This window comes from Crocodylus siamensis, chromosome 12 (assembly GCF_052110815.1).
Source record: "Crocodylus siamensis isolate JL-2025a chromosome 12, ASM5211081v1, whole genome shotgun sequence".
Classification (NCBI taxonomy): domain Eukaryota; kingdom Metazoa; phylum Chordata; order Crocodylia; family Crocodylidae; genus Crocodylus; species Crocodylus siamensis.
The window spans coordinates 37,554,337-37,576,555 of record NC_143406.1 but is presented as its reverse complement, the minus strand read 5'-3'; the positions used below and the strand labels follow the sequence as shown (position 1 = coordinate 37,576,555).

The 22,219-nt window shown below is 41.9% G+C and overlaps 2 protein-coding genes across 2 annotated transcripts in view; one reads left to right on the top strand and one right to left on the bottom strand.

Annotated features, from left to right (window-relative positions):
- Window positions 1–346: 346 nt before the first annotated feature.
- PDZD9 (PDZ domain containing 9) lies at window positions 347–2,340 on the top strand (the record flags this gene model as incomplete). Its single annotated transcript, XM_090024696.1, has 2 exons — window positions 347–564; window positions 1,506–2,340. Coding segments are annotated over 2 exons (594 nt in total), but the record flags the coding sequence as incomplete, so codon positions are not given.
- Window positions 2,341–2,479: 139 nt separating this feature from the next.
- Window positions 2,480–22,219, bottom strand: part of UQCRC2 (ubiquinol-cytochrome c reductase core protein 2) — a 23,103-nt gene continuing 3,363 nt past the window's right edge. Inside the window, exons 2-14 of the mRNA XM_090024836.1 lie at window positions 21,219–21,311; window positions 20,942–21,091; window positions 19,831–19,895; window positions 18,663–18,719; window positions 17,254–17,378; window positions 16,759–16,856; window positions 15,819–15,876; window positions 15,570–15,665; window positions 11,461–11,660; window positions 11,140–11,220; window positions 9,023–9,099; window positions 4,906–5,059; window positions 2,480–2,727 (exon numbers count right to left, since the gene is read on the bottom strand). Coding sequence (XP_089880962.1) covers window positions 2,644–2,727; window positions 4,906–5,059; window positions 9,023–9,099; window positions 11,140–11,220; window positions 11,461–11,660; window positions 15,570–15,665; window positions 15,819–15,876; window positions 16,759–16,856; window positions 17,254–17,378; window positions 18,663–18,719; window positions 19,831–19,895; window positions 20,942–21,091; window positions 21,219–21,311 — 1,338 coding nt within the window. The 3' untranslated portion in view covers window positions 2,480–2,643. The remainder of the gene's footprint in view (window positions 2,728–4,905; window positions 5,060–9,022; window positions 9,100–11,139; window positions 11,221–11,460; window positions 11,661–15,569; window positions 15,666–15,818; window positions 15,877–16,758; window positions 16,857–17,253; window positions 17,379–18,662; window positions 18,720–19,830; window positions 19,896–20,941; window positions 21,092–21,218; window positions 21,312–22,219) is intronic.

The window sequence follows — 22,219 nt, the reverse complement described above, 5'->3', positions numbered from 1 at the left end:
GTAAAAAACAAGAAAGGATCATTCTGAGTCAGTAACAAATTTTATTGCAAAAAGGTGTTTGGAGGAAAAGGTGTTTTTGTTTCTTTTTGTTTTGTTTTAAATAAATGATGCATGTCAGCTCCCTTTCTTTCAGTGTTAGAGTTCCTTTTAATATTTATTATTTCTTTCCATGTAGTTAGTAAAGCACTGTTTAGGAGAGGTAGGGGAACCAGCATGTAAAACAGAGCCAATACACAGCACTTTTTCAAACAAACATTTAAGCCTACCCACTCTTGCCAAAACTGCAGTTGTTTGCAACAAAATACACTTCAGTTTGAAGATCAATAATCCTGGATTTTTATATTGATACTATTATTTGCTTCCCCTGGCAGGTGACATTCTGATTAAAATTGGACATGCTAATGTATTAGGATGGACACTGCGAGAGCTTAGGCAACTTTTGTACAATATTCCTGTAGGAACGAGTCTACAAATCAAGGTTTACAGAGATTTTGTTGAAGTACCTGAACACTGGCAGAGTGCAGTTGAATTAATTCCAGAAGTAAAGCTTCCTTCAAAGACAGAGTAAGAAATACAGCTACCATGAAATGCCACTCAAGCATAATACACCTAATATTATGGAGAGAGAGAGAGAGAGAGAGCGCGCACGCGTGTGCAAGGTAGTACTTGCCCAGGGGAAGAAAGAGAAAGAAAAACAAATCAAGGGTATCATTCCTGTATGTGTTGTCTGGAAAGTTCAAAAGGATCAAGAGAAACCGCCCATTTCCAACTTGTCTTTCTCTGTCCCTGAAAGGTCACCAGGTGAGATCCTCAACTGGAGTAACTGACTTCACTGGAGCTCTGTCCAGCTGAGGATCTAGATGACTATATGTAACAAGTTCCTGTGTCATGAGCATTTGTTGAATTGCTAACAATTCAAAGTGGTAGAGAAGCTGGTAATTTACAATGCTTAATGATCACAGCATCTTATAAAACACAAGTACCATTGCAGGAGAGAGGGAAATTCAGAGATGGAGAGGAGGAATATGGATCCTACAGAGGAGAAAGTGATTGAAAATAGGAGCTCCCAAAGCAGACTGGAAAACCCCTGGGCTTTCTCTTTCAAAAGACTAAGTGTATTATACATCTGTGCTGGAAACTACTGGTATTTCTATAAGTCAAATTATTTTGTGTTCTAAATTAATAGAATAACATTGCTTTATTTTATTAAGTGTTTCTTTGCATTGTTTACAATCCACATATTACAGCACTATAAATTCCATATCAAGTCCTACCTGATTGAAATCACTGATTGGGCAGTTCTTTGCATATTCATTTATTTGGGATAAGGACATCTATATAAAGACTAATATATAGTCTTAGTCTTTTATATAAAGAACTGTACTTTAAGTTATTTTAATCCAATGTGTTCAGTTAATCTGAATACAACAGCAACTTCCCAACTTTTTAGTTTTCTTATGGAATGAGTTATGGTAGAATAACATTCACTATGTTGTACATTTTAGCACATCAAGTAAAAGCAGTGAAGAAAAAGAAGTCTGGAGCAGTAGCGATGATGAGGTTGATATAGACCTGGAACATTTTAGATACAAATCTTCACAATCATATGGTTATGAGTTTATAGAACAACTACCATCAATATCCAGAGTTTGGCATGAATTTAAAAGAAACCACCACACATTTACAGTAGGAACAGATATTGGATGTGACATTATACTTCATAATGATGTTGAGGCATTGTGCGATTCTGGTTTTGCTACTACTGGCATTAAATCTCCTTCATACTGGACTATGCCAAAGAACGATGACAACTTATCATCCTCCTCTTCCTCTCTATCAGATGCATTTTGGCTCGAGGAATTTGCCATTGCTTTAAACTAGCTAACAGGCACAAATTTTACCTAACCAGAAACTGGATTCCTGATGAAGTAGATTAACATCGGAAGGTTCAGTATTTTGAAGTTACTGAAAGTTTCTAGTGGTGCACGCCTAGACTGCCTAAGGAATTTTGATTAAGATGCTGCTGATATCCAAAAGCTTCCTCTTTTTGGTCTTGGCAAATTTCTCCGTCTCCCACTAAGATCTATGAAGAGCACATTAAAACATGCAACAAAATCCATAAAGAAAAAGGTACCACGTCAAGTCCTCAAAGTACTTACAAAATACTGTCTTCACTTTTTCAAGGTAAGTCTGAGAATTAAGTAGATGCTGTGCAGATGTGAAGTTTAATGTTCAAGGGCTCATGCTGGTAAGGATACTGGGCTAAAATTTTACCCTTGAGACAATTATTAATTTAAAATCAAGAACATAGCTTACTATTATCTCCAAAAGTTTTTTTGCATGTTACATCAGCTAAACGCCAATTAATATTACTTCTCATTATAGTACGAAGTGTTAATACACTTGGTTGATTACACTGAATGTGCAGAACATACCCTGTTCTTTAGAAGAAAACCCCCCCACAGAGTATACAAAAAAGTGTATGAATTCAGCATTTAATTCAATATGTGCAAGCCCACAAGTAATCAGATTAATGTTTTGAGACATTTGAATTCATATACAACAGGTTTGGTAGTTGATATAGAATATAACCGACTGATAGTGGAGGTCCATTTGGAATCTGCCTTCCAATTCTGTTTCATTTTACAACTCATCAACAAAAGGGGTACTTCCCAAATCTCCAGTAGCAGCCATTGATTTCTTCCCATCAACAAACTTCTTTGCAGCCTAAAAATAAATCAGAAAGATGGAAAATATGAAAAACAGTTCCCCACACTTCAGTTATATTAAGCTCAATAGACATACCTGACTTATTTCAGAGTCCTAGTTCCAAGTGTAATTACTGCTGATTACATCATGACATCAGGACAAAATTTATATTAGGTGGTCATAACTGTCCCAGTGTGGCAGATCAACAGAATGCTTCTAAAGCAAGTCAGAGTCCATTTTTCCAACTTCCCAATATGGATATACATGCAATTGATTAAAAAAAAAGATATTTGCTATTCCTGTCAGAAAAAACAGGAAGGTCGATGGATATGACACAGGTATGAGCGTCAAGGTAAGTGGGTTATAGTCTCAGCCACCAGCATCGTGTTAGACCACTGCTCTATGCTTCGCATCTCTTAACCTTATTTTTGCCCTGGCCTGGGGCTGGCAACATCTTCTGGCAGTGGGGCCAGAATGACCCAACTCAGGTTAGATGCAGACTAGCACAATGTCTTGGCCACTGCTACCACTTCTCCCCACTGTTCAGTTTGCTAGAGTTTATGCCAGTCAACTGCGGTGCAGTATGGACACGACTCCTCCTTTGTGAGAGGCCCACACAGGCAACTGTGGTGCCGCTCAGAAAGAGTCCCTCTACTGCCAAAACTACAGCTTCATGGGCCTGATCAAAGGCTCTCTGGGCAGGTTGCCATAGGTTGCCAACCCCCAGTTTAAGCTAAAAGCTCAAGTCTCTTGCTGCACATTTATTCAGTGTGAGGTACAATGCTGCCCCCTAGCTTTCCTGATCCAAGATGAAGTCTCTCAACATTACTGTAACATAAGAATAGTTGCTTCTGGGAACATTCTGTGTTTACAGGCGACTCTCACCATTTGTGGGGGATATGATCTCGTATCCCCCACGAATGGCGAAATCCGCGAATAAGGCACTGCGTTCATGAACATGGTACCCCCGGTGGCTGGGGGCATGGTTCTGGTGGCGGGATTCTGCCGGGAGCAAGCGCAGAGCCCCCAAGGAGCTCCGGTAAGTGTTTAAAGTGTATTTCAAATGCGGGTTCAGCATTCGTGAATCTTTGAAACAGTGAATGCCGAACCCGTGAATAACAAGGGTTTCCTGTATTTCAAGAGGAATTGTACTCTATTAAAGAAACCAAAATATGATAACTAACCAGCAGTATTTGTATCTTAATCTCTCAGTGAAACAGCAAAACCTGTTCATTTTTTGTAAAATAATTCAAATTCTGCAAATCCTTACTTGAGCAGTTTAGAGGCTACCATAATTAGGTAAGTAAGTGTGCCACAACAGCCAAGTGATTAAAGCAAGACAGAGTATGCTCACTGGTTTTGCAGTACACAGTCATAGAATCATAGGAAAATTGGTCTGGAAAGGACTTCACAAGGTCATCTAGTCTAGCCCCCTGCTCAAAGCACGCTCATTCCTGATTAAATGATCCCCGACAAGTGACAAGCTACTGTCAGTAAATTAAGGTGATACGATTTAAAATATCTAGTCCAGCAGAGATTTGTAGATCCGTTAGAACCATGTTCTGTATGTGCATTTTTCAATTGTACCAGTATTACATTCAGCCAGTAGGGATGGAATACCATGTCATTCCCATCCTGAGAGGTGTAATATATAACAGAGTCTTAATTTAGGTATGTAGCAATGGCAGTCTGTTTTGCACTGTAAAGCTTATACAGCAGAGTTGCATCTTACGCTGGGGTTAGGTTCTAGAGTCAGCATGTAAGGCAAAAAATCGCAGATAGTCAAAATTACCCTTGAAAATCAGCTGGCCTGCACCAAACTCCTGCCTGGCCAGCATGCACAGCTTTCCAGCACGGTTGCTCCCAATGTAGCTGCTTGGCCCCGTGCACAGCGCTGCGGGGGGCAGTTGCAGGCTGCACACATGCTAGGTCCCAGGAGCTGGCTGGGGGTGGTACAGGCCACTCTCTCCCCCCATCCAGCTGCTGCCCCCCAGGGCAGGCTGCACCAAACTCCCACCTGGCCAGCATGCACAGCTTCCCAGAAGGGCTGCTGGCCCCTGCTGGGCAGGCTGAATCCAAACAACTAGCACTCCAGGGCATATGTGTATGATGAATTCGCGCAAGTTAAATGCGCGTATGATGTGACTCCACTGTATGCCATTTTGTAGTCATTTTTATAGGGACACATTTACTTACAGTCACAATATCAGCAGTGGCTACAGAGTCAATCTTTTGAGTTACAGCAGCTGGTGATGTGTGTGTACCAAATACCACTGCCTCCAAGCCTATTTCATTCAGCAACCCATCTGTGGTCTCAAGTGACATCAAGTATGTGGCTTTTGCCTGGTTTCTGCCAAAAAATATTGAAAATAATCAAATCAATTGGTCTTCTGGTGTTACCCAGTATGTAACCACTCAAGAAGCCCTCACTTAGTCTGTGTATTTTTGTGCAATGTACGCCTCAGACTTGTTTTTCCTGAACAGTTGCCTCTGATGCCCTAAAGTTCTGAAGCCAAGTTCCTTACCAAAGGGTTTAGAAGTCTTACTATGCTGAAATTCAAGGTAATTCTTTTGCACATGTGGAAGCCTCAGCAAGAGGCACTAAAACTGGACAAAAGTCTAGGAAGAGGTAGGAGAGGCTCTTTCACTCCTTCAAAATCAAAAGCCTTATCTACCAGTTAGAAAGCTCTGAAACCCTTTTTAAAAGCATCAACACCCCATTAAAAAGCAGAAGACAGGAAAGAGCCCACATGCAGTACCCAAAGTAGAAGTCACAGCATACTACCCTTTTTTCAGTAGTCCGGCATCAGAGGTTAGTTTCTCATCAAGCCTTTGCCCCTTGTACCTCACTGCTGCACTCTGTGCATTACCACAGAAATTGTGTATTAGCCTCTAGCTAGCAGTTGTCAGCTTAAGATAGAGCCCTTTGCTAGCTATTTCCAAACAAGTAGCCACATGTAACTATTTGATCTGTTCTATGCAGGAATATTCAAGTTCAGCTCTTTAATACTTTGTTATACAGCTTGCTAAATGCTGTACTTGTTACCTCATTGTCCTTTATTTGCTTAGAGCAGGTACTTATAGCTATTGATATGAGAATCTAGTTTAGTCTATGCTATTATCTTCTAGTTTTATTTTTTAATTGTAAAATAGAAACAACTGAAATTGGTGACCTGTGGTACACAGGTCACATTAGCTAAATGTTAGACTACACTGGAAACTGAAATCTGCATCACATAGTAATTGTGGCTCTTTCATTACAGCAAGGGACTTTGGAAGGAAAAGAACACACTCCTACATGAAAAACAAGAAGAGAAATGAAACGTATACTTCCCTAGTATTAGGAAACAGTCTTGAGCACTGCAAGCAAAACAATTAGAAGATTTAAGACCTGCCTACTGCTTAGGACAAAGATATAATAATATATCATGTTTTGAATGTTATCATGTAACAGGAATTAAACAAAATTGACACTACAATAAATGTTTAATGTATCCAAGAATGGAAATAGTAGTTTTATTGTTTTGAGATGGACTGGGACTACTTGAAAAAGAGGCACCTAAAGTACAATTTCAGAGATTAAATGCACTTTAAATATTATTCCAACTTTAAGTCCCTGTATATTAATTCTTAATTAATTAATGTTATGTGGGGCCTGGGTAACGTGGGGCCTCTGCAAGACATGCTAGAAAATCTGGTCATCGCACCAGATGACAAAACTAACCTATTTAACAATTTCTTTGCCTCCATTTTCCTGAGCAGGGACCAGGTCACATCCCCCACTGGGACCTTTGCAGGCTCCAGGGGAGGCACACCCAGGCCTAGGGTCAGTGAGGATCTAGTAGGGAACTTCTGCAGGGTCTGGGTGTATTTAAAATCAGCTGGTCCTGACGATCTCCACCCCAGAGCGCTGAGGGTGGAGCTGAGGTCATTGTGGCTGGCATGGCTTTACGAGCACTTGTGGTGCTCTGGCGTGGTGCCAGAGGACTGGAAAAGGGCCAATGTGGTTCCCATTTTCAGAAAAAGGGAGGAAGAAGGATCCAGGAAACTATAGGCCAGTCAGTCTTACCTCGATCCTGGGTAAGCTTTGAGAGAATTATCCTGGCACATGTCCATGAGGTGCCAGCGGGGAAGATTATGCTTAGGGGCAACCAACATGGGTTCATTAGAGGCAGGTCCTGTCAGACCAACCTGGTGGCCTTCTATGACCAGGTCACAAAATCCTTAGATGCAGGAGTAGCAATGGATGTAGTCTTTTTGGACTTTAGGAAGGCCTTTGACACTGTCTTTCACCCCATTCTCATTAAAAAAACTAGGGGACTGTGGCATCCACACCTACAGTCAAATGGGACACTAACTGGCTGGAGGGCTGCACCCAGAGAGTGGTGGTGGACGGGTCCTATTCGACCTGGAGGGATGTGAGCAGTGGGGTTCCTCAGGGCTTGGTCCTTGGGCCCGCACTGTTCAACATCATCATCAGCAATTTGGATGAGGGGGTAAAAAAGTGCCCTGTTCTAATTTGCAGGCAACACTAAGATGTGGAGGAATACGCTGCAATCAGACCTAGACAGGTTATGGGGTGGGCGGATGAGAACAGGATAGGTTTCAACACTGACAAGTGCAAGGTTCTGCACCTGGGGAGGAAGAACCAGCAGCACACTTACAGGCTGGTGAATTCCCTTCTCATCAGTGCAGAGGCAGAAAAAGGATCTTGGAGTCATTATTGATGCCAAAATGAACACGGGCCAGCAGTGTGGGGACACGGTCAGGAAGGCCAACCGCACCTTGTCACGCATCCACAGATGCATCTCAAGCAGGTCCAAGGAGGTGATCCTCCCCCTCTATGCGGCACTGGTCAGGCCGCAGCTGGAGTACTGCATTCAGTTCTGGGCGCCGCACTTCAAGAGGGAGGTGGACAGCATGGAGAGGGTCCAGAGGAGGCCACTCGCATGATCAGGGGGCAGCAGGGCAGGCCCTACAAGGAGAGGCTACGGGACTTGAACCTGTTCAGCCTCCACAAGAGAAGGCTGAGGGGGGTGGAAAATCTAGTGGCCGTTTACAAACTAGTCAGGAGGGACCAGCAGGCACTGGGGGAGTCCCTGTTCCCCTGAGCACTACCAGAAATAACGGTCACAAGCTGGCAGAGGGTAGATTTAGGCTAGATATCAGGAGGTGCTACCTCACTGTCAGGGCAGCTAGGATCTGGAACCAACTTCCAAGGGAAGTGGTGCTGGCTCCTACCCTGGGGGTCTTTAGGAGGAGGCTGGATGAACACCTTGCTGGGGTCATTTGACCCCAGCACTCTTTCCTACCATGGCAGGGGTTGGACTTCATGATCTGCTCAGGTCCCTTCCAACCCTACCAACTATGAAACTATAATCGGCTAATTATGTCTACAAGCCTGAGAATCAAACTTTTGTATCTGCCACTTCTTAACAGCAAAGCAATCTTACCCAACAGGACTCTGAGGACATCATACTTAGAACTTGTGGGTAATGCAATACCACTACAGTTTAGTACTTTATGTTTTCAAGTCATTATACATAACCACTTGTACAGTTTCATTATTATAGTGGTTTGAGGATGTAAAACACTAAGCATTTGCTAAATACTACTGGCTGGGGACTCACTGCAGTCTCATCTTGAAGGGCATTAACCAAATATCACCATTTGTGATTCTAACTTAATAATGTTTCCGTACTACTACTTGATGTGCTCTTAGACTACAGCTTCTTCTGAGGACTGTCATTTTTTATTTTTAGTACAGAAATAGTTATTAGTAAGAGCTCTGTTCTAAGAGAATCTTAAGGAGTTTCTACAGGAAAGCACAGAATATAGTGCAATTTTCTAATTACAGGTTTCCCTTGCCAACTAGTTTTGAGTATCCATGCTTCAGAGGAGGAGGGTACAGTCAGAAGATACCCCCACAGCTCCCTGTCCCTGCTTATGCTTCTCACCCCCCCCAAAGCCTTGCTTGTGCCCCTCACCCTCAACCCAAAGCATCTGCTCCCCTAGCCCTGCCAGTTTTGCCAACCACAGGTTCCTGAAAGTCCCTAACCCCTGTGGTTGGCAAGGGACACCTGTATACCAGTATTACCTTAAAAGAAAATAAGTCAGCAGGAATGACAAAATCCCCATCCCTAAACAAATAACTAGACTAGAGCATTTTACAGAGAATCTTTACCTAGGCAGTTATGGTGTACAGCTCTGCAGCTGCAACTTTTGCTTTGTTATAATAGTGTCTGCTGCTATGTTAATAACTCTAATGAAAAGCAAACTAGTATTCATTAGACACTTTTTTGTATCAACTTACTTAGCCCTTTGGACATCTTCCTCTGTGATGTTTCCCTGAGCAATTGTGTTTACCTGGTCCACTGCAGCCTTTATGACCTGGGGGTGGGTGAAAAAAAAAGTTTATTTTTATATTTTGCAGCAGCAGGTTGACCCTTAGTGAGTCAGAAAGAAGGAGGAAGGGAGAGAAACCCCCTTCGGTGTAAAACAGGTGCTCCCACAGCAACACCTATTGAAGAACCTCCCCATGTGCACTCATGATACATTAGGGCGCTCTGATTCACCTAAAGGAGGCAGCAGCCAGCTGGCCTGTGCCCACCCCTCCCCCCACCAATGTTCCTCGCAGAAACAGAGGGCCATGGAACAGGAAGGGTTTAGAGTACCTGGATTTCTTCAGTCCAGGAAGAACATGGGTTGGGGAGGGGAAAGGGAGCTGGATAAAGAAGAGTTAGTCTGACCTAGCTTCTGCCTCTTTAAGCCAATTAGAGAGCCCTAATGCAGGAAGGAATCGTGAATATGCCAGTGCCTTTTCCATGCTGCCTCTGCAGGTATGTAAGGTAGTTTTGTATGGAGGCAACAGCACATGGCTGAGAGGCATTGCAGTAAGTTAAGCCAGCACACCAAGAGTGGTTTCAGCCAGTGCTGCTGCCATATTCAAAAGTGGGGCCTGAACTCTAAAAATATTGCGAATCACTGCTTTAAAGCAATGAGCAAATGAGGACCTGGAAGTAAAATGGAAAAATTACACAAAAATGCAATGGGCTTAACAAAGGCTGAACATGTCCACTAGTCTGATATCTTTCTCTGATCGCTTCTTTTTTCCTTTAATACAGACCACAGGACTTCAAAGCTTTACTGAAATTCAATAAAAGATGAAGGACATTAGGAGTAAGAAAGTACCTAATAGGAAAAACAGACAAACAAACCAGCCAATGGGCTGCGTTGAAAGGGGAATTATTAGAGTGGAGAAAGGTTAACAGAGTTATTCATGGATTGATCTTAGAACTTTAATATTTTCACTAATTAACTTGGCACAAAATAGAAATGTACCAATGAGTTATACAGACAAAAAAAGTGGGAGGCGCAGTCAATACCATGGAATACTGGAATAAAAGTCAGAAAGGAAGTGGATGACCTTGAAGATTAATGGAAACAAGATGAAATTTAGTATTAAAAAATGTGGTCATGCATTGAAAAAATAACAAATTCTGTTTTAATCAGGGAACTCAAGGTGGGGGTGCAAGAGAGAGAGACTTAAGAACTTTTTTTTTTTAAACTAATAAAAAAAAGCTAAGGGGGAAATGGGAAAAAGAGAAGTGATTTTTTTTTTTTTAAATATAAAACATTTAGAGGCATAAAGCAGGGACAGAGAGAAGACCAAATTTAAGCTAGAATTTTTGTCCAAAGAACAGAGAGGTACTTCAGTAAGTTAAGGCTGAAAATTAGAAGGCTACCGATCAAGCTGTGAGATTCTAGACTAGCCTTCAAAGCCAGTAGCAGTGACAACAGTCCCAACTACTTTTAAAGAAGCCTGATCAGGATAATATGATGCAACTGCCTGTGATAAGAGGGGTCTGGGAAGGACCATCTGGGCCATATTCTCTTATTCTTCCAGTCAATCATATATTGACAGCCTCATACAATAGTTATTGTACACTGAACACAACAATCAGGCATGGCCAGGGATAGAGCTTGCAGTCTACTCAAAATCCTGTATTGGCTGTATAGTAATTTCAAGTCCTTAATAATGAATGTGATCAGGACCTCCTTCTCAAGAGGGGTTTCAAATTCAGCTCTTCCAGATGATACAGCCAATGGATGGACATTTTCATGAATGTGAGAGTTTTGAAACAGACATTCAAGTTATTTTGTTGCTGCAAATTCATTTTTTCAGTTGTACTTTGTTGAAGGTAAGCCCTATTCCCTGCTTCTCTTTACAGGTATAGCCATTTATTGAACACACATTTCCAAATGAAAACAAGCGTAGTTAGTGTTTTAATCCTAGTACAATTAGAATATACATTTTAAAAAAAGTGTCAGAATTAAACCTATCATTTGAAATCAGAGTTAAATGCATTAAATTCTATCAGAGGCATAAGTCAAAGTAATTTAACTGACAACTTTGAATCAGCAATTTACCTCTCTAGCTGCCGAAGCTTGAGATATGACATAAATCCCAAAGAGTCCAGTATCAGAGTAATTAACGTTAAATGATGAAGCCTGTGAAACAAAATTAACTTCAATTATTGCATTTCAATAACAAGGCAGAATAGCCCAATGCCTTCTACAGGAAAATAGTTATAGGCAGCATCCAAGACAAAGCAATTTAGAAAGGTAGATTCTACTTTTGGAATATGGCTTTCAGTCTTACAAGGAGACTTTAGCGTGCTGCACATTCCCCCCTCTCACAATGCATTAACTTTTTAGCAATATAAGTTTGTAATACACTTTTGGACTCACATCAAATGGTAGGTTAGTTGCCTTCGCAATTGCTTGGAATAGTTTGCTGGTAATATTGCTTCCCCTTTTAATAAGAGGCCCTGGATCTAGGACATGCTGAAGGACAGTAAAGGCATTTGCTTCTTCACTCCCACGAACAGCTCCTTCTGCCACTACAGCAGCATGGACAAGGCTATTGCCGGTTTGTTCTCGGATTTCACCTGAAAATAAAAACAAAGGTATACTGAAAGTAAGCTAACTGCATATCAAACACACATTAATTGGATGCTACTGTTTATGTCCAAGGAGGAGAGGAACATTATTTTATTGCAATAACATGGCCCAGAATATAATACCCACCTGGTTTTTGAAAGACAGCATAGAGAAAGAAAAAGATTAGAGGTGCACTGATATATTGGTCCATACGAGACTAACACTGATAAACAGAAAATTGATACTATCAGCATTTGACTTTTTTGACTGGTGTAGCTGATAAATGTCACTAATAAAATGTCCCGAACATGTGTGCAGCTGCAGCATTCATGTGGCCAGGAATGCAGCCCAGCAGCTTGGAGAGCAATGTCCAGTGGTAAGTCTGTGGGGGGCTGGCGTGAGGGATGAAAGGGGCATGGCAGGGCAGACTGAGGCACCCACAGAGACAGAGGGAGTGGGGGGCTGGGGCAAGGGAAGGCACTGCCCTGCCTGTTGCTGCGCACACCCGTGGGGGTGGCATGGGGAGCATGTGATCCTCGGATTTGCGTGCAAAGTGAGAGTGGGCCGCATTGAGCTCAGGGTGGATGGGGGTGGGGCAGGAGGTGGCACTGGGAGGGTTGGCTAAGGGGTGGGTTTTGGCAGAAAATTCCCTGTAGCCACCCTGTCACCCCCTCCCAGTACTGCCCCCGCCTGTCCTGAACACAGCTCCAGCCCATCCCCCACCAGGAAGAGGCCAGCACAGCCCCTGGCCTTGAGCCCATAGCAAGCAGCCCAGCCTTGCCCCATGCACAAATCTAGGAGGCACATGCCCTGCCTACCCACCCTGGGGGTGCACACAGTGGCAGGAAGCTGCTCCCCCTCCCTACAAACCCCAGACGAGCCACCTATAGCTCTGTCCTGTGCCCTGCACTACCCTGGCCGAGCAGCACTTACCCCTGCTCCAGCCCCACTCCTTCCCTCGCTGTGGGGGCCTCAATCTGCCTGCCGCATGCCCCTTCCCTTCCCCAATAGACTTACTGGTAGGATGCTGCTCACCAAGCTGCATATTGGCTATCAGTTTGGTATGAGCAAAATCTTACCCCTAAAAAAGATCTTGCCTCATAGTACTGTTAAGTACCATATTTCACGGTGTACAAGTCAAAGTTTGAAACCAAAATGTTTACACTTAAATTTCCACCTCGACTTATACACCATATCAATACTTCAGCTGGACCCCACCACACAGTCTGGGGACCCTGCCACCATGGAAGGAAGAACCAGGCTGCCCCTGCAGCTCAGGAACTGCTTGGTCCAGCAGCAGCTTGTCTCCCAGCTGTGGGAGAAGCAGGTAGGCTCTGCCAAAAGGTCTGGCACCCCCCAAGGAAGGGGCTGCCTTGCCCCATAGACAGCAGGGTACTCTGGTGACAGAAGGCAGTGGGGACAGCGTGGGAGGCATTGGAAGCCCAGGCAGCACTCAGCCCTGTCTGACACCCTTAGCCTCCCCACCACCTCTGCTCAACAGTCTGTGCCACCCATGGGGCAAGACAGCCCCTTCCTGAGCAGTGCCAGGCTTCCTGCGACTGCAGGAGCCTACTGAAGGCAGAAGCAGTGAAGGGCATATTCCTGCTTTTGGCAGAGCCTGCCCCTTCCACCCCCAGGCTGGGGGTGAGCTACTAGCAGGCTGGGCAGCCCCTGAGCAGCAGGGAAGCTTGATTCTTCCCTCTGTGGCAGCAGTGCCCCCAGGGCCTGGCCAGACAGGCTGCCAGTGGGCCAGGTACTGCCTGAGCTCAGAGGCACTCGATCCAACTCTCACACGAACCCAACTGAGCTTCTAGCACCTCACATGTCCCTGCCGCCTTCTCCCACCACCAGCACACCCAGCCACCCTCCTGCCAAGCCCCTGATGAGGTGGGGTTGACTTATGCACATCTATGATGAGCCTAACTTTTTTGAGTGGAAATATGGGGTTGACTTATACATGTTGACTTGTACACTGTAAAATATGTTGACAGAATATCAGCAGGGAGCCAAGCCTCCTTCTGAACCTGCTACCGAGCCCTGCTTGCCACATCATCCAGCGGGGATCCAGAAATTTGGCAGTGAGGAAGTAGTGGCAACATTTAGGAGCCATGGCTCCTAGAGCCACGGCTCCTAGAGCCACGGTAAGTAACACTGCCAAACTCCCCTACCACCAAGTTTCTGGACCTGTGGGGATCCACATTTCTGAAGTATAATGCACACCCCAATTTCCACCAGCTGATTTTCAGAAGAGCGATTTATTTTTTATGCAATAAAATATGGTATTTCTAGCCAGCAATTAAGCTTATCCAAAAAAGAAGTTACTACATTAGGATGTGAAAAATTAGAGTTAGTGTGAGGTAAGTAACCCTTTGTGGATATGCATAGCGCACATTCAAAATGCCTTTATGAGAAGTAGCTTACAACTTTAGAAGAGTATACTACTTCACATTCTGCATGCACTCAAAGTAGCTGCAAAAACTAACACGCTAGATAGCTCACTGTAAATTTACCCCCTAGCTTGCTGCTCACAAACTTCCCATATGGACAATTCCCAAGAAGCCATTAACACAGATTTATTATTTATTAGGTGTCTACAAGATTAGCTTTTGTAATAGGGAATAACAAACATCAATGCCTGGTAAGAAGGAAAACTAGTTCTCTTATTTTTATAGCATAGAAAAGGTAGAAGTCTTGTTTGCAAATTACTCACAAGCACAAAGAGAAATTCAAATGGAGATGTTATCTGTGCCTGGTTTGAATATGGTTCTAGTTCCCTTATGGCAAAAGCTACAAAATTCAGTGAGTATCTTCCTCAAGGGAAAACACTGCACACAACACCTACTCACTCAAAAGTTATATTGTGGTTGATTTCCATCAACTTCAGTGCAGACCAATTACAAAGAAATCAGAAAAATTGGAAATAGTTTAACACTTTGTGTGTTAAATGCACTGTTTCCAGAGGTAATCAATGAATACAAGGTGTATCTATGTGTTTAATTAATGCAACAGATGCAATAAACTCTGGAGCAAAGTTTATGCCAGAGTTAACTGTTCCCAAGCACAGCATCTACAGGTCCACCCAGGACAGCAGCACTTTGAGGTTGGGGGGTGAGGGGGTTCAATCCTGGCCTCTGGGTGGCAGCAGTGGACAGGTTGGCTGGGGCATAAGTGTCAGATGTGTGGAGCAGTGTAGTAGGTGGCAGGCAGGGGTCTGACCACCTGCTGCCTGGGCTGACCAGGTGCAATTGCTTCCTGCAGTTACCATTTACATGAGCATTTGATTGCAGGTTTTGATTCCTGTCAGGGACAGTACGATCTTACAGCAGAATTAATTAGTTTACTGTGCCCCAATACTGGTACACATGTAGACAGTAACTCGAGCTAAAAAGTCAACTCCCCAGTAAAGTGCACATGTAGATTTACCCGCTGTGGATAAAAAATGCTCAGTATTAGATCAGATACAGCACTGAATAGACATAAACCAATATTTAGCCTCTGCATGAACTGCCTGACTGGGTTAGTAGGACTTCTCTAAAAGAAACACTTGCAGTATTCCCAGAAAGCCCTCTGTATTCAGCTTCTCACACTCTCAGAACACTAAAACCTGAGGCCCGAGTTTAATTTTATGGAACAGAATGCAAGGATGATCCCATGATTAAGGCACTGGACTAGGGACGGGAAATTTAGGTTGAGCTCCCAGTTTTGCTACCAGCTCCCATCTGTAGACAGTTTTCTTCTTTTGCCTTCTGTTTAAATTACATAGAAATTTATTTGTAGCAGGAACTTCTGTGCAGTGACGAGCACAACATGGCAATTTCACTTGGGACTTTATTTAAAAAAAAAAAAAAAAATTCCTTCATAGTTCCTATAGCAACATTCTGTTTGCAATTAAGAGCAATATCAAATACTGGCCTTACCTCCACGATATTGTGCCTTAGCTCGAGAAGAACCAGCTCCACCCCTGATATTTAGAAACTGCTCTCCAACCTGTTTTAGGTCAGACTGGCTTACACCTGCAACACAATATTTTCATTTCAAGATGCATGGAATTTACAGTTGCAGAATAACAACTCGAGTCAAAAAGAAATGGTGCTTTAACTGTTTGACTTTCAAAGCAGAAGTTCGATTTCTTCCATATATTCACAACATGCTAAATTAATACATACCTATTCCCACAAGAGCCATCCTTGCACTTGTGAAGTTGTTCTGTACAAAGTGGTGAAGCTGCAATAATTAAGTGTTCATTTCAGAATAGTTCCACGTAAATGAAATAAAGTAGCAAACATCAGATTCTGCACATAACTGTATCAATTGTTCTAATACTGCAATTTTTAGTGCATCGAATGTTGAAGCTTCTGGCAGCTATTATCTGCCATGAACAATGTTTTGCACTCTCCTCAATGACAGAAGGACCCTAACTAATGCCACACTTTATACCAGGAATTTTAATAATCGTGCCATCGAATCACAGTGGAAATCTCTTATTTATGTCAAATGGGGAAGTTGGATTAAAATTTAGACTAAAAAACTGCATATGCTATTTTAACTCCATAAGCAACTGAGAACTGAGCTAGGCAGCACTCCAGTAAGGCAATCATCCAAGGTGGGCTCAGAAGATGATCCTAATGAACTACAGTATTTATCTGATTTATACTGACCTATCTGAAAAACTCTTAGTGACTTACAATAAACAAACAACCTGAAATCACAGGCTAGGGCTCAATACCTGCAATAACTTTGCCAGTCTCCTGTACCCAGCAGCACAACCCTCAAATTCTCCAAACTATGCAGCATGTTACTGCAGAAGTATGGTACAAAAAGTAAAGCTTTTATAAGTTGAGTGTTTTTCTAGTAATAAATTCATGTACTACAAATATAGCCTTTCCAAATGCTTCTGAATCACAGTAGATAAGACATGTGACTTTATGACACCTTGTAACTATATTTAAATGTCAGAAATAGACTGAATAACATGTAATAAGAGCACACACATTTCCCTTTTGGGAAAATTTCTCAATAAATTCAATCTGCATTTTTTACAAGAGAAACAAAACAGAGCTTCACACCTTATTATTTATCCATTAGCTACAATTGATATATTCCTACCTGTTCGGGTGCGATTTTCCCAACTGCATAATCTGGACAATACATGGAATTTGCAAGAGCATTCCGATAAGCTGCAACATGCAAGTTTTCAAGAACACCTAAAAACAGAAGAAACAGATTATTACTCAACAGAAAAATTAACCACTTACACTGACATGGAGGGACAGGAAGAACAAATAAAGGCACTGCCATAATGGAGCAGAACTGTGATCCATTTGAGAACAGCCAGCCACAGATGCTATGGAGGAAGGCACGAGACACCCTGCATTAGGGCAGGTCTGGTTATAATTCACCTCATCCCTTTCTCCCCCTCTATCTGATTCTATAGTAACATGTTACATCCATGACTGCTTTTCTCCAGCAGAAGACTAGAAAATTAACTGAAATGGTCAAATTACTTAAAGTAGAGTAAAAATCCAGTGTTTGCAGGTCACTTTAAAAAAAAAAAAGTCAATTCTTGAGAAACCAACATAAGACATCAGGAAATGTACCTACCAACTTGCAGATTCTGAAAGGCAATTGCCTTATCAATCTTTAATTGAGGTTGGAGCGCCTTTACTTCCCAAGCTCTGAACTCAGGAGCTGTAGTAACATTAATTAGATACTCCATTACTATATCACTAAAAACACAAGGAGACAAAAGGTATAAAGGATGTATTAGATTCGTTCAAGTAAAAAAGAAAATGGTAAAATAGAGTAGCAAGAACTAAGGATGCACCAATAGAGATTCTGAAGGCCGATACCGATAGTTGATTTTTAAGAAAGCATATCGGCCGATATGATCCAGTTTCCGATACAGATGTGTGTAGCTGGTAAGTCTGTTGTGGTGAAAGGAAAGCGGGGAGGGACAGGACGTGGGGGGGCAGATCAACACCCCCCAGAGTGAAGGAGGGAGTGGAGCTGGGGTAGGCAATGCCCAACCAGGGTGGAGTGCAGGATGGAGCTGCAGCTCATCTGGGGGTGCAGGGTGGGGGAGCGGTTCCCACCACTGTGCACACCCTGGGAGTGCATGGGAGGGGGCGTGTCCCCAGATCTATGTGGGAAGGGGTGGGGCAGGCGGGAGGGGCTGGGCTGCTCTCTGGGTGGGCAGTGGCAGCACTGAGGGGAAGGGCTATGGTGAAATTTGGGGCGGTTACAGGCCCCCCCCATTGCCCCTCTCCCAGCACCGCCACCTGCCCACCCTGAGTGCAGCGCAGCCCAGTCCCCTCCCTCCCCCTGCCAGGAAGAGCCTGGGGCAGCCCCTGGCCCCAGCCTGCCCAGATCCGGGGCACACACCCCACCCTCGTGCCCTCCCAGAGTGCAAGCAGCAGCAGGAGCCACTCCTCTTCCCCACGCCCCCCTGGACAAGCTATGGCTCTGTCCTATGCCCCACCCCAGCTGGGCAGCGCCTACTCCACTCCCTCCCGCACCATGGGAGCATTGATCTGCTCCCCCCACACCTGCTTCCTCACCCCTCCCCATCCCCCACAACAGACTTACCAGCTGCAGGCAGCTCTCCAAGCTGCTGGGCTGCACTCCTTGCTGCCTGCGTGCTGTGCTGTGGCTGGACACAAGCACAGGCATTTAATTGGCCAAATTATCGTCCGCTTCAAGCCGATTTCTGATGTAGTCAATTTTGTTTATATGGGTGCCGATCCAATATTGGACCGATGTATTGGTGCACCTCTAGCAAGAAACCAACTTTATAGTACAGACCACATGAATGCTGCAGAACAATATAATCAAGCAAAGCATCAGAATATTAGTGGCTGGCATAAGTCATTCATAAGGGCATAACGTTAAATACTAGTACTGTTACTGCTACTTAAAAAATAAATAAATAAAAATAGAATTCTGCGATTTGTCCAGGGTATTTTGAAGAAAATATGCTGTATATTAAAATGTTGCCATATCTGGGTACTTACACATCATCGCGCAGGCAGTCAACAGAATATATCATGTTCTCTCTCGTAGAGGTCACACTGAATTGAAAGAAACATCCTTTTTAGAAGCATGTACTACAGGTGTGGGGTTTAAATATTAGTTCTTGACAGATATGAATTCCCTTGTCTAAGGAAATTCTGCAGCAGAATTTCAAGTTACTTAAAAACTTCAGTTGCAAGAATTCCATTGCTTTGAGATTATATCAATCTTTTAAGTTTTAGGCCTACTAAAAAAAGAAACCCACAACAACATCCCCCCCCAAACAAAAAAAACGAAAAAAACCAAAAGCCCTTTCACTCCTGTAGAAATTCTGGAAAACCACTATTAGTTTTGAGACATCTGTTTACATACAAGTGCTGTTATTTCAAACCGAATTCAAGTGGAAAATTAAAACTAGAAGAGGAGGGAAAAATAGCATCTAAAGGAGAAATAGGATGGAATTTGGGTAGGATAGCCCATAGAAACATTTCACTTTATCATTTTCTGTTCATGTGCAACAAAGACTTGGGGTTTTCAAATATTGGTCTTTAGGATCATATGATTTAGATCATTCAACTTAATATTATTGAACAAACGTAGATACAAAATATACACCTATCCAATAAAATAGTAATTTATAATAGCCCTTTGCATTTAAGTTTTAGATTGATAATTTAAATTTTCAACCATCTTATTACAAAAGAATCGAAAAAGCATGAACTCTTGTACCCTATGGCGATTTTTTTATATGTGCGACTATTAATGAATAACAGATTCTTAGTATTATGCTCATTCTATTAAGATTAATTAATAGGTTAATTTTTCTGCATACTTTAAAATGCTTGAAATGATGCAAACTCAATACTTTCTACAAATCAAGTGTGTGCCAACTATGTAAATTCAATACCTGCTGTAAGTGAAAAGCCATTTGAAATACAAATTTTGATTATGGTCTTTAATGTTTCTTCCTATTTTTATTCCTTTAGTATTTTCCTATTATGCATTATCCATAAGTTTCATGATATCAGGCAGGTCCATCCACATAATGTAATTTTGTGGGATATATTTTCTTTTTGCTTTGAATCACTTTCCCGTGGGGACTTTAGATACACTACCTAGTTTCCACAGTTTTCTTTACAATACAGAATATGTTTAAATAGGGTTACCAACCTCAGGCTACCTCCAACAGCTTCAATGCCACGAGTAATCTTGAAAGAAGAGGCTCCTTTAGTAGTCTATAAAAAGATGCATTTAAGTTACCAAATAAGTTAAGTTTCCATATTTCTATATTAGTTCTATTTATACATTTAAAGCAAGAGACAGATAAAAAACCCTATCAATGCTGCCATTTAGAGCAATGTTGTTGTAATTTAAATTACAAGAGGCAACTGCATCTACAATCCATATGCTAATCAAAATTATTAGGAAGTGGAATTAACATCAGTGAAACTCAAGAAATGGGAACTTAAAATGTTCTCATTAGTAAACAAAACCATGCATTTAAAAGTCTTTTGTAAATAACTTATTAGTTAATGTATTAATCTTTTAAATGATCTCACGTTGCATTTGTTTAACTTTAAGAGTTTGGAGACATCAGGGTAACACTGGTCTAGTTTATCAAACAGCCATAAAAATGAATGTGAACATTCCACTTCTAGGAAGTAATGTCATCAATTCATTTCTTTCAGATAAACAGAACAGCCAGTATCAGGGTGGATAAAAATCAACGCTTAAAAAGAGAAAAAGTCAGAATTTGTTTTATTTAAAATCGTATTTTTTATTTAATCTTTTTTTTGTTAAGATGCTTTAAAAAAACCCACAAACCTATTTTTAATTTAAGACATGTTTAAGCTTAGAGACATCATTATGGACTAAGGATTATATCAATTATATAGTATTTGAGACAATATATTTATTCATATCACCTTATCAGAAAAGTTTTATAAGTCACAACAGGACTATATTAGGGGCCCAATCTTATGGGGTTCCCAGAGGCTCCTCTACAGATTAGCAAAGATTGAAGAAACCCACTCTACCCAGTGGGACTCACTAATTAAATCGAGGTGATTTAAATCAATTTGATTTAAATCAAATCCACCCCGGCCTGTATATGGTAACAAAACATGAGCCATGCCAACTCTGAGCTGCATCTGAACCCAGACAAAATTAAGTCTGTAAATACCAGCAATCCACCTTGCCCACGTTATTTACTCCCTAGAATGCAAATCAAGTTTTTCATCATTTTATCTTCCTTCAAAAAATTAAACTTAAAGTTACCTACCAAGTTTGATGCAAGACGGAGCAAATGTACAGTTCCCAAATTACTGGGGGTTTCATTTCTGCTGCCTGCTTTAATAAATACACCAATTCTTGAAACTGGGGAATAGTTTTCCAACGAGGCAATAATTAAACCATTTGGCAATTTTGTGATCTGCATTAAAAATAAAATAAAAACTTACTATGATTTAGTGGCCTAATAAGAGTACTATTCACCACATTGCTTCTTTTTGAACCGATTCAATTCGGTGTTGAAAGATAAAATATTATTTTACACTGACCTCAAGATCCTGAGGCTGTAGATGCAACTTTGCTTGCTCTTTGGCGGCAGAAGCTTGAACTTTAGAAGCAACTTTGAGAGAGTACAGCCTCCTCTAAAAGTAAGAGCATAGAAAGCAAGATTTAAGAGAAGTGCATTTGCCCCCTCAAATTATTTACTATTACTCTCTTATGGAGTACATTAAGCACTAATTCAGTACACATATCAATCACTATTTCAGAACTATATGGCAGAATAATAGCTACTGCTTTCACAACAAGAGTTTAATTTGCTCAGTCTTTGAGATTCACACTGAAGCCTAGACAGAACTGCAAAAGTGAAGAACTAGACAATTAGCTATAATTTTTTAAAAATCCCATAAAACCACCCATAATTGATGCCATCAAGCATTATGGTGTGAAATTATACAACATATGCTGTGCGATTACTGCATTGCAATTTACTGAGCGACCAGTCACATGAAAATTAAAAAATTCTAGCTAGCGTAATTGTCTAGATTCCTTGGTGCAAGCAATTGCATTCTTAAGTGGCACCAGGAAAAAACTGACCAAACTGATCCAACAACTACTATGGACACCATCTGATTCAAGCTCAGTTGCAAATAGAAGGATGCTGGAACAAGTCTAAAGTCAGAATTGAAAGCAGAGGTGCACTGATACATCAGTTCAAATCATACTGGAACCCATAAAAGGAAAACTGACATTATCCGCAATCGGCTTCCTTGGCTGATGTGGCCAATAATGTTGCTAATAAATGCCCCATCCATGTGCGCAGTGAAAGTATGCACATGGCCAGGAGCACAGCTGGGAACTTTGGAAGCAGCATCAGGCTGGTAAGTCCTGTAACTGTTTTATATTAGTAAGCATGTAACTGTTTTATATTACTTCAGTTTTATATTATATTTCTTTTCTTTTCCATGTAACTGCCGTGTGGCACTCTCACATTTATGTAACCTTGAGGCCTTTGCTGTTAACCAAAGCAAGTGCCTGGTACCGCTTTTTG